Consider the following 15,217-nt stretch of genomic DNA (forward strand, 5'->3'; position numbering starts at 1 on the left):
GTGTGTGTGTGTGTGTAGTCTGGAAAGACAAAATACATCATCGGACCAGAAATCATCTTTTAATACTAATTGTAGGTATCAATATGCAAATTCTGCCTCCCCAGAAGGAATTTCTACGATGATCAAACTTTTATTTTGTTAATCTACTGATTGTGTTCATGTTTTCCGGTATCTAGTCATTAGTGTCACGCTACCTATTATCGACATTATCATTTTCCTCCCTGTGTTGGCCCAATCGACTCCCTCCTTGAACTGTAAACCTGTGCTTCATTGTCATTTGTGTGCGTGTGTGTGTGTGTGTGTGTGTGTGTGTGTGTGTTTGGTTCTCCCACTTCTATTCAATACTTATCAGATCCTACTTTTCCGATGTTTAATTTAATCACTTTCTCAGTGCTCCCATTTTTGACGTTTAGATTTTCTGCTACTTCGGCCTCTAGTGCCAAATAAAACATGGTCCATTCTTGGCTATTTTCTACAAATGGGTCCGCCTAAAGAGCAACTTTTTCCATTTCCGCACCTCCATGCTGACCAAGTGTGTGGCGGTCAGAGGCGTATTGATTTAAAAAGTGTTCTATTAGTATAAATTATTGTGTTGTTGTACGACATCATTATCATGTTTTAATAAATGAATTCCAAATGCTTAATTTCCAAATTTGACATATACTAAAATTATTAAAATATAAATTCAATGAAATTATAAATTCAAAATTACACTCTGCTGTATATTTTGGTTGCACACCACACAAACAACCCGACCACACACATTCACACGTAAGAAGTACTCTGGTGCACAATGCCCATACACTGACTGCACCCATGAGCTGAGTCTTGTTCGAAACTACGTAGTTTCAATTCATACTGGTCTATAACTCCAGACGTAACTCCGTTTCCACAAATTCAAGTACTTACAGATGAGTTACTGACACCCCCAATTAACACCATTCATATTTTTTTTTCTTGACTTTAAAATCAAGCAGCGGGGTGTTACGTAATGTTCTTCAAGTGTCGCTAGTTACACTGGTGCAGTCGAGTAGAGATCTGCACTTCTTCTCACACATGGTTTTATGGTATGTAACTAACAATCTCTTTGCCGAGAAAATCTGAGTCACAGAAGCGTGATGGTCGCCCACTCTGTAGAGTTAACACATTCAAGCTGCTTGTATCCAGTGTCATGTTCTTTCAATGACTGCCATCAACATGAACATTGAATAGCGTGTTGAAAATAAGGTCAGTTGTATGTATTTAGTGTGTATAAATGTTAAGCTCATTTCTATGTAGTGCAGCTTCGTTTTTGATATCCTAAATATTGATTGTGTGTCTGTATTTTTTTTTTTTAGAAACAGTTATCATCATGGCGATGGTGATAAATTATAAAGAGGCGAACTCGCAAAAGTAAGAATCAGAACCAAGAATAAATTACAAAAAAACCTAGGAATGGACACTCACCTTTTTGCCTGCAATATAGCCTCCAGCAGCCCCAAAGCTCTTGGTGAAGGTGCCCATCATTACGTCCACGTCTGCTGGGTTGACCCCAAACAGCTCTGTCACGCCCCTCCCTCCCGGCCCAACTGCACCGATGCTGTGGGCCTCATCCAGGTACAGACATGCCTTATATCTCTTCTTCAGAGCGATCAGTTCGGGTAGTCGTACCACTGAGCCTTCCATGCTAACATCAAAGGAAGGGGTTCGTGAGAAAAGTTTGAATGCAATGACAGTTTGGAAACACTTTTGTAAGTTAAGTAACATCAAGTGACGCAACAATCAATGAACATGCAGTAAACGTCATCATTCAGAGGGGCTAAGTGACTCCCGCAAAAGGCAAAGGAAAAACGAGCTACGAATCAAAGGAGCTCGGAGTGTAGCCGAATCAACCACCACTTAACCTTGATTTGGAGCTAGAGTAATTAAGCAGATGAAGTCACTGAGACACGGCTCTTTTCAACTCTCTTCTGAAATTGACACACAAAGTCTCTGTTAAGACCACCTGGAAGCCTTTAGTTAGTAAGCTATACCAACTGACACCAGATAAATGTCTGAGGGACAATTGTACAGTGTAAGTGAAATATATGTGGCGTAAAAGCAACTGACCTATAGATGCCTTCAACCATAATCAGGATTTTCCTCCAGGGCCTGTGGGTTCGAGGCTGCCCTGAGCAGATTGAGTCTCTTAACTCTTTCTCTAAATGGACCATGTCTTCCACATACAACACACAGACACAGATTTTTACAACAGTTGTAAACTAAAGGTTAATGGGTTCAGACCAAAATCATTCATCCACTCACCAAATTTCACACGAGTGATTAACTTTTCACTTCTAGAATGATGAATATCAACATTACATTTCTAAAATAACTCATTTCAGAAACTCCAGGAGGCTATATGGGTTGATATCGTAAAATTCATCACATGCACAAGCTCTTGATTTCATGATGGTGACCCTATTCATGTCACTTATTCAATCAACCAGCAGATGGCGCTATTCAACAACTGGAGTTACAAGATGTATAGACAGGGCCCTCTCATCGCCCTGCTCATCAGACCTAACAATCCGTCACAGACCAATACCAGCCTTTACTCACGAGGAAATAGATGCTTTTCCGATAGTTTTGTTTCCTGGTAGAGCAGACTACAACTATTCATTTGACCAAAGTCGTCACGGTGGGGACTAATTAAACTTGTCACGGAAAAGACTGTTTGCCAGTAAATGAGTTATTGATTTGAGAGAAGCCACAGCCTCATGTGTCATATTGGATAAGCATTCTTCCAGCCATGTGCAGTCATGTGCCATCGCATCTCTTTGACTCAGCTTAATGTTCGAAAATGTTACTGAACTTTAGACAAACAGTATTAGCAGAGCAACAACGATAATGTACATACTTCATGTCTGTGATGGCATGAGACTACACAGATCATTTTATTGGCTTTTTGTAAAGGGCGCTTGTGCTGACAACCCAAGGAATATCACTGAATGTTAATTATTAATCTGGGGTGTGGCACAGTGGGCTGGTATAGCCCTTTTTGTAAATATGCGCCTTGCTCTCTCGTAAGAGTGCACGAGGAGTGAGTGTAAGAAGTACAAAGGCAGCAAGAGGTCATTTGTTCAGGTGCCTCAGGGCTCTTTGCCCTGCGAGAGATGCTTGAAAATACCTATAACTGACTTGGCTTGTACCTGTCAGAATGCATTTAGCACTAGTGGACTGTCTCGTTTGTCCTATCTGCTGAAAGAGCAGCCGATGTTCCCTTATCTGAGGACAGCAAATGATTTGTCTTTCATGTTTAATACATCCTTATGGCCTTTATTGAAAAGGAAAAAAAATACACGTGCTTTGACAATTCAATAGCAGGGTGAATTGCAACAAGATTGACATTTTCATTTAAGTACACATCCAGCTTTTCCGCTGCTGGATAAACACGGCCGTGACTGTAAAGTGAACCCTTTTCATTAAAGCCTTCACAATTGCTGATCCAAACATAGAATGTTAAGTAGGTCTTTCCTGAGGCAAATCCTGTGCTGTGGAGAAGTAATGTTTTCCTTACAGCACAAATAGTTTGGAATTAATAGATGTTAATGAATAGAGTTGATACTAAGTAGATACTGCAGTTGAGGGCACTGATAAATGCTTTTATAAACCTTGCACGATCAAAAGTCTTTGACTTAGTTACGATAGGAATTGTTGTTAACAATAAAAAAGCAAGGGAGCAATAAATTAAAGCATGTATTTATACACACATTTACACATGATGCTCTTTTCAAAGATGAAAATCGAAATATATTCATGGCAAACATTCACACAGGCATCACCTCAACTGGCCATGCCAGCTGTGACTCACCATTGTGTTTGAACACCTTGATGGTTGCTCCTGACAATCGAGCCCCTAAGATAAGAGAAGTGTGGTTGAGCTCATCACTCAGGATCAAACAGCCCTGGGAAGGAAAAGTTTGAAACGCAATTAGTCCTAAGTGAAAAGAGTAAATCACAACAGCCAAACTGCTGCATAAGAGCGGCTACGGCGTCTTCCCCAAGGTATCTTTACAATTAAACACATATTCGTACGAAAGCAGTTGATGAGACATGTTAATCGGTATGTATTCAGCAGTTATCTAGGTTTTTAAATCGCATTGAATTTGTGTATTACCGATACCCTGTTGATAAAACAGGTCCTGATAAACAAACACTGGGAAATGGCGCATTTATCATTTCGTAAAGTCTTTATGGGCAGTCTATATTGGTGTGCACATTGAGCGAACCGCAAAGCCTTCTCCACTATTTTAGCATCACACCGATACACTAATAAGCATATGACATCAAACTGTACGTTCAAATGAATTCTCATTGAGGGTGTGCTGACACCATCTCAGTGACAGAAACCCTCCCTTGGGCCTCAGATCCAACTGGCCTGGTCCCTGGACCAACAGCAGCTGTCACTCTAATGCAAGGACTGTCCTGTTTTGGCATCGCATCGTCGGTCGGAGTTGGCAGCGTCGTTGACCCTCCCTGCCCCTGCAGGGCTACAGTGGGGGTTGCAACCTCTTGAGCTGCATAAATGCTGCCACACTTTGGTCAATTCAACGGTCCCCTTCGTCCTGTCCGGTCCAATCAGATATCCATGCTGCACGTTGCCCCCGGTAACCTGTGAGCGTCTGTGTGAGCTTGACTGGTGCGCCGACAGGCAAGCGTATGGCTAATAATACCCTTGAGAGGTGCTCTTAACAAAAACGTGCCCCCTCCCTGTCAGTGTGTGTGAAGGCAACTACTGTATGTATACCCAGAGCCTCAACCTCCTGGCGAGTGTTAGGTTTAATTATCATTATTTTAATTAATGGGGTGAGTCGGGATCTGTTCAGAACTGAGTTGACTGTTATTCATTCACTTGGGTCGTATGCAAGACAGCAGCAAAAGCTTGGCTAATTAGATTAATTACATCGCCTTTGTTGCCGTATTCAGTATCACAGTTGGATTTTCTTTCACTGTGTGACATACCTTGCCAACAAGTGCGGGAATGTTCATGGAGTTGGTGGCAAAACCCATCCCAAACACCATGGAGGACTCCACTCCCAGGAAGCGCGCCACTAGATATTCAAGCTCTACATGAATGTCCAGCGTACCTAAGTGACAGATATCACACAGTTGAATCAAACAGACGTATAGCATTGTTCATACTGAGATCCATCCGTCTTTTCGTGTTCTGTATTGCTTATCCTGTTCGGCCCAAGCAGTGAAAAGCAGGCAACATTCTGGAGAGGTCACCAGTCACAAAGTGGGAATTGATTCCACTAGTACACTCTACCACTGACCACTTGCAAACATCAATTTTAGTTTACAGAAAAAAACTAACAAAAAAACCCCAAAATAAAGGCTGAACTTTGAGTGCACTTACTTTACAAGCTTTGCATAGGCTTTTATTCTGATAAGCAAAATTACCAAACAGTGCGGCAAGCACATTTTGGAAGCCAATATAAAAGTGTGGACTTAAAAAAAAAACGAACATGGCAACGCAGCTGTGTCTTTCCAGTGATTTTCATTACGTTTGAATCCATACAGCATTGTGCCGAGTCACATTGATTTATGAGTTTCATCAACAAGGCTGAAAGCCTGAGTGCACCATTTTTCATCAATACCGCACGTTGTCTTTACAATCTTGATAATGCTCTTCATGATCAAAATTGAGCCTTAATATCTTGGTAAAGGCAGACAGGGTAAAGCCCTTGAACGAGATCTCATTAGATGTGTGTATGTAGCATATAGTGGTCTGTTCTATGCCATTACAGTCGGTCACATTCAGAACTCAGAAAAGCACAGACAGACCAAAGATCAGATTTACAAAGTCTTTCTGTTGGTTGTTTACTTCCTTTTTTCATTTAAAGAACGTGAATGAAGGCTTGAAAGTTGTTGGGGTTTTTTTTTACAACTAGACGAGGAAAAAGAAGTCCCAGAGAAGGGTTAATAATTTGCATTTACAACCTTGACTCACTGTCATAAAAGAAGTGCCTTTATATAGTAGCCTGTTTTTCCACACATGGATCAAATGTGCTCTTCGGCTACACCGTCAGACTTCTTTGTAGTTAGCCATTCATCTGTGTTTGTATCAATACCTAAGTAATGATTGTGGGATAAGTCGAACCATGAGTTATTCATCAACTCCTTAAATGTTTGACATGTTTGTCTTTTTAAAACATTAGGCTTGATAACAGTTGCAAAATAAATGTCAGAAATGCTTCTAACTACAAGTGTCATGATTCTGTTTTTGTGCGTCTCCAGCAGGTGGCAGGGGAGGGCTTTCCCTTCAGTATGCGCACCTGCTGCACGTCTCAATTAGTCATGGATTGAAGGACTGTCAAGCTTTCGTCGGATTATTCTTCTTCTTGCTCATGACTTTGTCTCCAAGTGTTGAATTCTCTAAACATTCTTTCTGATTCATGTCACGTGGTTTTTCTCCTCGTTTTTGCATTTTGATCGTAAATATTTTTATTGTGTAAATATAGTCTCGGTTTTGTATCTGTCGCGGTTTGGCTTATTTCTTGTCTTTTTATGATGAGCTATTTACATTCTACTTTCCTTGCCTTTTGCAAGTGTTTCTGGTTTGATTCATTTTTCCTGGTTTTGGTAAGCAGTGCCATTTTTGGGACTTTGTTCGGTCTTGCGTATGTTTGTATAATAAACTATATACCGTATTTTCCGGGCAGTGTCACTATTGCATAAAGAACATGCTAACAAGTTTATCAAATCGTCAGTGTCTCTCCAAATCACTAAATCCAATGAAATCTTCATCCTCGGTGTCTGCTTGAAACAAGTCTGCCAACTCTGGAGGTAGAAGATATGGCGCTTCCTATTCTACATCGCTTACATCACTCATTGTCGACTTATCAACAGGCCTAGAGCGCCCTCTTGCGGTTTAGTGTGAAAATAACATGTGAAATGATATAATAATGTGCTAATAATTTCACACATTAATCGCACCAGAGTATACTGTAAGTCGCACCCCCGGCCAAACCAAACTATGAAAAAAACTGTGATATATAATCCGAAAAATATGGTATATATATATATATATATATATATATATATAGTTCAACCCCTTCTGAGTCCATGTTTCTCAAGTCCGATTTTGTTCCGGAACCGTAACAAGATTTCCCTTTAATGTGCAAAGTAAGTAGTATGGAAGTTGCTCTAGCACAGCATATTCTTAGCCAGGCGTTGCCGGCTTCTCAGGGCATTGTGAGCAGGCATGCTGTCACGGTGAAGCATCTACGCATTTTTCTGCCACAACTCTCTCACCTCTTCTTGTGCACTGAACGAAACAAACACAGAAGAATATTTTCGTCAACCTCCTTGTTGGTCATCTGGTCCATAATGAAGGGGTAAGCCTAATAGTGTTTGATATTACTTTATACATCTTTTGTAACAGCAGTCCTGGACCTTTTCTGACCTTGTATGTATGTTCTTTATTTGCTACCTGTAATGTAGCTTCAAACTGAAAGGTAACCAAATAAAATCCGAGTTTCAAAAATAAGCCCGTCATGACGGAGCAGTACAACGCTGTTTGGAGTAATGTGACAAAGGCATAATGATGTAGCAAACAGGTTTTTGTGAAGTAAAAAAAAAAAAAAAAAGGATAGATCATATAAATAATTTCAAAACTGTTTCCACAATGAATGTGACCTGTAATGTATACAGCTCAATTGAAAAAGGTACAAAAGTGTGGTGATGTGGCTGGGTTCAAAATTAACCAATCATATTCCAACTTATGTTAAAAGGGAGTCACCATACCAAATAAAGTTCGGATGTTCTAGTTGTCTTTTCCTGGCATTTTTCTGGGGGATTTTGAGCAGAAGGCCGACAGTTTTGTGCTACTTCTGACTGATACCGTATTTTCTGGACTATAAGTCACTCCTAAGTATAAGTTGCACCAGCCATAAAATGCATAATAAAGAACAAAAAAACATACATAAGTCACACTGGAATATAAGTCGCATTTTGGGGGGAAATTTATGTGATAAAATCCAACCCGAAGAACAGATATGTCATCTTGAAAGGCAATTTAAAAAAAAATAAAATAGAAAACAACATGCTGAATAAGTGTACAATATGCTAACGTTACATGACGCATAAACGACGAACTGACAATGTGCCTGGTATGTTCAAGTAACATATTAAGAGTTATTCAGATAACTATAGCATAAAGAATGTAATAAGCGGTGTTGTGCGTTTGGCAAAGATACATTTTGCTATTATGGACAGCAACAAAAAAGTTGATGTTGCTTTCATCAGACCATACCACATTTTACCAAATAAATGTGTTCCGAATTGCTCAGGTGTGTTCATTTTCTTTCTCAGATTTCTTGCCATCCTACCCCTTGGCTATGACATAAAGAAGTCAAAAGATTGTTATCCCACAATTTGTTCAACGTTGCTGTTGGCAGCTTCCCGGACCAGTTTTCTTATCTTTTCATCAGTTTTGGAAGGACATTGAGTTCTTCTTGTCACTTTTGTGCCAAACAGTATTTTCCCCACTTGATGATTATTGTCTTCACTCTGTTCTATGGTACAATTAATGGCTTAAAAATTCCCTTGCATACATTTCCTGCCTGATACCACGAACAATACGATTCCAAAGCAATAGTGAAAGGAAAAGTGTACTCGAAAAGCTAAAGTTTATATGGGGTTAATCAGAGGCAGTTGAGTGCCAGAATCATTTGAATTGATTCCTTTCATTGTTTGATTTTGTTACACAGGACAGCACTGTCATTTGTCCAAAGATATTTTCACATTTTGGGGCAAAATTAGTCACTACAAAATTAAGACGCAGGAACAATCGCTTGAGCCATACCTTGCCACACCTTGTGACATTGTCCCAGGTACATTCAGTTACGACAAGAATGTTGGTTACATTCCGTGGAAAGATATGACAAGAAACTCTCATCCTGATCAATGCCTACTAAGGTCTCATGGAACAAATACTTGCGACTCCTTTCACTCCCAGTCTTGAGGGAAAGGAATAACAACATCAATAAATGAAATGAAATGAACTATTGATAACATATTTCGGGCATTTTAAAATGGACAGAAAAATACATTCCATAAATAATAACCACAATGTTTTTAATTCCTCCTTCTTATCGTTAAGCCTAATATAATTTGATTATCATGTTCGATTGTTTTTGGAAAACAAGAAAAGCACAACAAATTTAAAGGAGAATAATTTGCCTAGATTCATCCTTCCCAGATTAATATGAAGGAAAAAAAATATCTATCTATCTATCTATCTATCTATATATATATATATATATATATATATATTCTTAGCACAAACATATTGTCACAGTAAGTTTTAAAATGACGTATACTATGAGGCTAACGTCCGTCTAATCATGCAATACGCAGTGGTGTCATCTCAGCTCGGAGGCGTCATAGAGTAAACAGAACTAACAGAGGGCGAGTGAGATTGACGTTTTCTCCAACTTTCCCAAAATGCAACCTGTTTGGTGAGTTGCTGCACCGTGTTTACATTTCGGCAGCGGGTTGATGGTCTCAGGCATCAGATTACGTGACAGGAACGCTGGAATACAACAACACGAAATCCCAGCACTCACCGCCGCTGCCACCTCATCAAGAAACTAGACAAGATTTACAGACGATCCAGTGCTATTCAAAATTCCTCCGAAAGCCCAAATACGCCTGCCTTTGATCCAAGTCACGCTAACACTTCTCACATGTGCTCTTTTTTGCATCTCCGCCTCATGTCCATGGCGTTTCATAACATTATAAGATATCATTTCCCCATCGCGCTGGACGAGCTTATAATGATCTCAGCTTGTGCTCAGGCGGTGCATAATTTAACAAAGGGTGAATAATTCATATAACATTGCAGCTACTGAGAGATAATTAAACTTGCAGACAGTATAAATCACCAGAAAGATAATAAATGATGGCATCGGCGATGAGGGAAATGGGAGTTTCATTTGTAGTTTGCGACTTGGCGTATTCGTGCTCTGTCAGTGTTTTGAAGCAGATGCACGCTGATGACTTCTGAAGTAGTGGAAGACACCGCCATCTGGATTAATGGCCTTGCTCAAACTAGCTCAACAGGACAAGAGAGGTGCTCACGTTCATTATTTATTTTTGCGTCTATCCCAAATGCAACACGGACCGCACGCTTACCTGTTTCCTGCCGTGTGCTACAAACGCCGACCCCGTAATGGCGTGCTTTGTCTGCCACCGTTTCAAGGTAATCGGCAGTGTTCTCCGCAAAGCCGAGGTAGTTGTAGGAGCCCATGTTGATCACGTTGTGGATTGTCCTGCCAGTTAATCTGCAAGCAATTCAACATTAGGAGAGCCATTAGTATTTTACTTGTTTCCCCTGCACACGGAGCCGTTCCATTACACTGTATTAAAAGCATATAAATGTCCAATTGTGAAGTTTCAAATATGAAATCATTATTTCGGTGGTGATTTATTCATAAGCTGTGCAACAACAGATGTTTATTAAAGAAGGAAGACCATTTCTTCAGCTGGAGCGTGAATCAAATCGCTTTACAACTCAATTTAGAACTAAAACTGTAGATCGGAGTTGAATTTCAAGCACAGAAGTCAATAAATGTCCAAGTGATGCACGAGTGAATGTATACCAAGTTAATTCGGGTTAAGTGTACACTCTTCTTTCAGTGTAGTCGAACAAAATCAACCATCTCTTTACTCACTCCTTTTTAAATCACAACATCCCTGCAAAATCACAATGAAACTTTAACTTATCATCATTAAAACCAGTAATTACCCCAATTCTGTGATTGATATGTCATATCCTCTCCTCATGCCGCTGCTTATTTTAAGATTTTCTCAAGCTGTGAGCAAAATCATCGCAAGTAAATGGGACAGGATGGAGTAACCTCGCCATTACACCTACGGTAACTCAACTCCCTTTATATTTCACTTTCACAGCAGCTGCGGCAATACGCAAGTCATATAATAATAATCCTCATCATCATCATAAATGTATAAATCTTCTCCATTCAAAGTACAATATAGCTTATCATGTTAGAACCCAGAACTGCAATGTTTCCTGCTGATCTATCGCAAACCTAAGCAGATGGAACCATACTTACAGTGGAGTTGAACTAGTGGTGAATTAAGTTGGTAAGTTACAATTTCATCAACAAAAAGTGTCACCATGTCGGCAAAATTCAGGAACGGTGTGCCACTTTTGGCATGGGAGATCGCGCAGAGATACTTCGCTAATTTCACTGGTAATACGTTAATATTTTGTCTATAATGAATTTGATAACGGCTCATGGGATATTTGCAAACTGGGCTGTGATTAGTCCCTGAACATGTGATGTCATTTTCAGTTGACAGCAAGTGGCAAAATGTGTTTTTAAAGATGTTAATAGTACATGGAAAATAATGACGTTATCAAATTTGTTACAGACAATATTAACTTTTTACTGCTGGAAATGGCAAAAATTATTCACGTATCCCTTGAAGAAGTGCAACAAAAACTGTGACATCTGATCTGCACATGCACAAATATCTGCTGTCTTCTTCCCACAAAGGTGGAAGAGTAGAATGGTCCAAAGTATCTTTAGCTAAATATGTGCATCTTTTGTATATACTATAAGATGCCTTTGTCTCTGATAAATCACATTCTCTTTTTTTTAACTGCGCTAATGTCTTGCTGAAGTCTTCAGGCGGCTTGTACTGAAATTCAGGCTGAAAGATTGGGCTAGTTTGTCAAAGCTGTCAGTACCTAAATGTCCAGTTGTAGTCATCAGAAACCCTCTCCATCAAGTCAATGACAGGCCCCGGCAGGCTGCATAGCGGCCGGTTCCAGTTGTCTCGTACTCTCATGTACAAGTTTCGAGTGTAGAAGTTCTCAAAGTCTTGGTAAAGTGGTACAAACTCCTGGAAGCAGAGAAAGTCATACTTTGAGCTTTGGTCAACTTTATTTGACACCTTCCTCTAACCTAGTCATGTGATTAAGACTGCGGAAACAAACTAAGCGCGTTATCGTTATCGTTCCACAAGGTATTTCTTGTCTTTAGTTCGTCAGTTCTTGCTCATGCATAGGAAGTTACTGTATTGGCCCGAATATAAGACGGCCCTGATTATAAGACGACCCCCTCTTTTTCAAGACTCAAATTTGAAAAAAATACTTTTTGAACACCAAATTAATTTTTATACAGAAAATAATTTCAGTACATCTGAAACAAATGATTATAACAATATATTTGAGAGAAAAAGAATGTTATTTTGCCTCATTCAAATCTTCGACCCACTTTTCTCTGGATTGTCGCTACGTTTCTCCATTTTCTGTTATCCCTTCTTTTATTTTCTTCTCTTTTCTTTCTAACCGCTATTTTTTATTTTTCTTCTTCGTGCTACCGCTTTTTTTATTTTTATTCTTCGTGACAGGGGTTCACTTTGGCCTGGGGAGTCAAGTTCAGCATTCGCATCAATGATATCTTGCGCCATCTAGCGTCGTGAATGGGTATAATGTCTAGACCCCGAATATAAGACGACCCCCACTTTTTCAGTCTTATTTCGATACAAAAAACACCGTCTTATATTTGGGCCAATACGGTATATACACTGACTATAGTCACCGCATGACTTGTTTCATTACAGAAAATCGGTTAGTATAACCTCCCAATTCTTAGTTGCATTTAACTCCCGTCTTCACTCTGTGGCAGTACAGCAGCAGTGTACGGCAGAGTTTCACGTCTTGTCTAACATGTGAAGCACAAAAACATAGCGGTATCTTGACTCCTTTGAGATTTAATGAGGTCCTCAGCAGATTCCCCCTCCGGTGTGCTGTCTCACCGCAGGCAACATTCGTGTGAAGCGGTACTGTACATACCTGAAGGAGAAAGAGCTAAAGAGCAAGCATTTAAAATAATTGGGGCAAAATACAAAGCGTTGACACTCAAGGCACGCGCACAGCCAACTGTGCATTTGTGTGACTGCGCATGACGTGCGTATGCAGGCAATATGTTGATGACAGGAATGACAGCAACGTACCTTCTGTTCCTCTCGTTCCTGTGCGAGATTGCGCTTCTCTAAGCCCACAGCTCTGAGGAAGTCTCTGAAGTAGCCAAAGAGGGTGACGATGCCAAAGCCCAGATATGTCAAGACAGCCACGTGCATGGGCGCCTTTTCAAAATCTTCCTGTCTGTGCTGGCCAGAGGTGACTCCTGGCCCCCCGACATGTTTCTATACAACAAGACACCAACATCAGCAGACATACAGTATATTGTAACCTAGAAAAGAGAGAGCAACACCGTTTGAGTCAGTACTCTGTCCTTTTTTGTTTTGTTTTTTTTTTTTTGGGTGTAAGTATGCTTCCCTAAGCCTACTGTTTTGAGGAAGTCTCTCAGGTAGACAAACGGAATGACAATACTCGAGCGCAGGTATAAAGGGACAGCCACGGGCATGGGCACGTGTTCAGACGACTCCAGTCTGCGCTACCTGGAGGAAGCAATCAGCTCCGACCCGTACGATGCAACAAGAAGTCGACATAATTTAAACAAAAGGCAGCAATAGCATTCGTGTGGCTTGATTGCAAACACAAACTAAGCGGTGTTAAATGCAATGACAAGAAAACATCTATACTATGATCATAATCTATTATGTAAATGGGAATTTTATACGTGCAGCAATAAAAAAAAGGTGTGAGTGTGAGCGCGGGTGGTTGTTCGTCTCTGTGTACCCTGCGATTGGCTGGCAACGGGTTCAGGGTGTCCCCCGCCTACTGCCCGAAGACAGCTGGGATAGGCTCCAGCACCCCCGCGACCCTTGTGAGGATAAGCGGATTGGAAAATGAATGAATGAATGATTGAATGCACATCCATTTTCTTCACACACATTGGGATCTAGAGAGATAATTGTGCATTTAAATATATTTTTGTTAGCTGACAAGTGCCTAATCATTTGTGAAAATGCAACAGTCATGAAGTGCTGATTAATTTATGCATTCAAAATAATAACTGCAACTGTCGATTACATTTTTCCAAGACCTTTATTGCTTTTCTCAAAAAAAAAAAAGTTAACAAAAAATGTTTTGTAACTGTAGCTGTAAACTGTAGCCAAACCACATTCATGACAACAACAAAAAAACGTGGGTAATGACAAACCACATGCACATTAACCCCAAAATAGTACAAGCAGGCCCCAAGGTGGAACAAAATCAGCGCAACCAAACTTCGCAGAGTTGCTTCCTCATTTCCACAGCCTGCAGGCAAAGAAAACCAACCTGCCTTGATTTGGAGGTAAACTAACAAGGGCGGGGTCTCTTCCTACTTTAGGACGGTTTAATCTGACGTGCTTCCGAGCAAATAACATACCCGATCGCACAAACTTGCTTTTAGAAATGACTTGAAGGTGCCCAAAAAGTCATGCCGATACGCTCAACAATTAACAGTACTCCCTTAATAATATAAAAGATACAACATAGTGAGTAGGTGAGCACACATTTTGCTTACGTCACCTAGCGGCTCGTATCGGGATATAAACATAAAATAATCTTTATTAAAAGCTCTTCCAAAACAGTATGTCAAGTTCACTTGCACACCTATGAAGCCGTATTTGCGTCCATACCTGTGTGGTGTTGTGACAGATGTGTATATCTTTGCATTTTAGTCCGTTTTGGTCCGGGTGGGTTAACGTTTCCATGAGGGGCTGGTCGTATCATACTCCCCCCTCCTGCACGTCGGCGAGTGTGTCGGTTGTCAACTTTCAGCAGGTATCAAGGTGCCTTGACTTCCTCCTTGTACCGCGTCACTGTCAGCCTCCCATTGTTTTATTTTTACTTCCACGACAGCACAAGCACAGGGCAATAATTTCCCTCCTTTAGCGTACTACAATGTGGATGAAATGCCGAATAGAAAATGATGCACTGCAGACATCGTAAAATCATGAATCCAAATCCTAAACAATATTTAGTTACCTTTCAGAAAATATTGGTATAATGTTGGTCAAATGCTAAAAACAACAAAATTTTTGCTTGCGCACGCACAAGTCAATCCTTCATTGCATTTCAAGGGGAAAAATGCTGTATTTTAGCATTTAGCCTGCATTTTATTAATACGTTGTACGAATGTACTTTGTAAATACTTTCGAACGAGTTTGCCAGTCAAAAAATGTTTCCTCCCCATTGGCAGTTCTGCGCTTCCCCCGTACTTATGCTTGTGGTGTGCATCATACTTTTATTCAAAAAATGAGAAAA

At 40.2% G+C, this 15,217-nt stretch overlaps 1 protein-coding gene across 1 annotated transcript in view; it reads right to left on the reverse strand.

Annotated features, from left to right (window-relative positions):
* The window catches only part of sptlc3 (serine palmitoyltransferase, long chain base subunit 3), a 22,454-nt gene extending 7,692 nt beyond the window's left edge, over positions 1–14,762 (reverse strand). The window contains exons 1-8 of the mRNA XM_019870685.1: positions 14,590–14,762; positions 13,015–13,206; positions 11,744–11,898; positions 10,162–10,310; positions 4,984–5,108; positions 3,833–3,926; positions 2,089–2,194; positions 1,447–1,666 (exon numbers count right to left, since the gene is read on the reverse strand). Of these exons, the coding sequence (XP_019726244.1) occupies positions 1,447–1,666; positions 2,089–2,194; positions 3,833–3,926; positions 4,984–5,108; positions 10,162–10,310; positions 11,744–11,898; positions 13,015–13,206; positions 14,590–14,664 (1,116 nt within the window). The 5' untranslated portion in view covers positions 14,665–14,762. The remainder of the gene's footprint in view (positions 1–1,446; positions 1,667–2,088; positions 2,195–3,832; positions 3,927–4,983; positions 5,109–10,161; positions 10,311–11,743; positions 11,899–13,014; positions 13,207–14,589) is intronic.
* Positions 14,763–15,217: the final 455 nt, after the last annotated feature.

Source organism: Hippocampus comes, unplaced genomic scaffold (assembly GCF_001891065.2).
Source record: "Hippocampus comes isolate QL1 unplaced genomic scaffold, H_comes_QL1_v1.1 scaffold76, whole genome shotgun sequence".
In the NCBI taxonomy this organism is placed as follows: domain Eukaryota; kingdom Metazoa; phylum Chordata; class Actinopteri; order Syngnathiformes; family Syngnathidae; genus Hippocampus; species Hippocampus comes.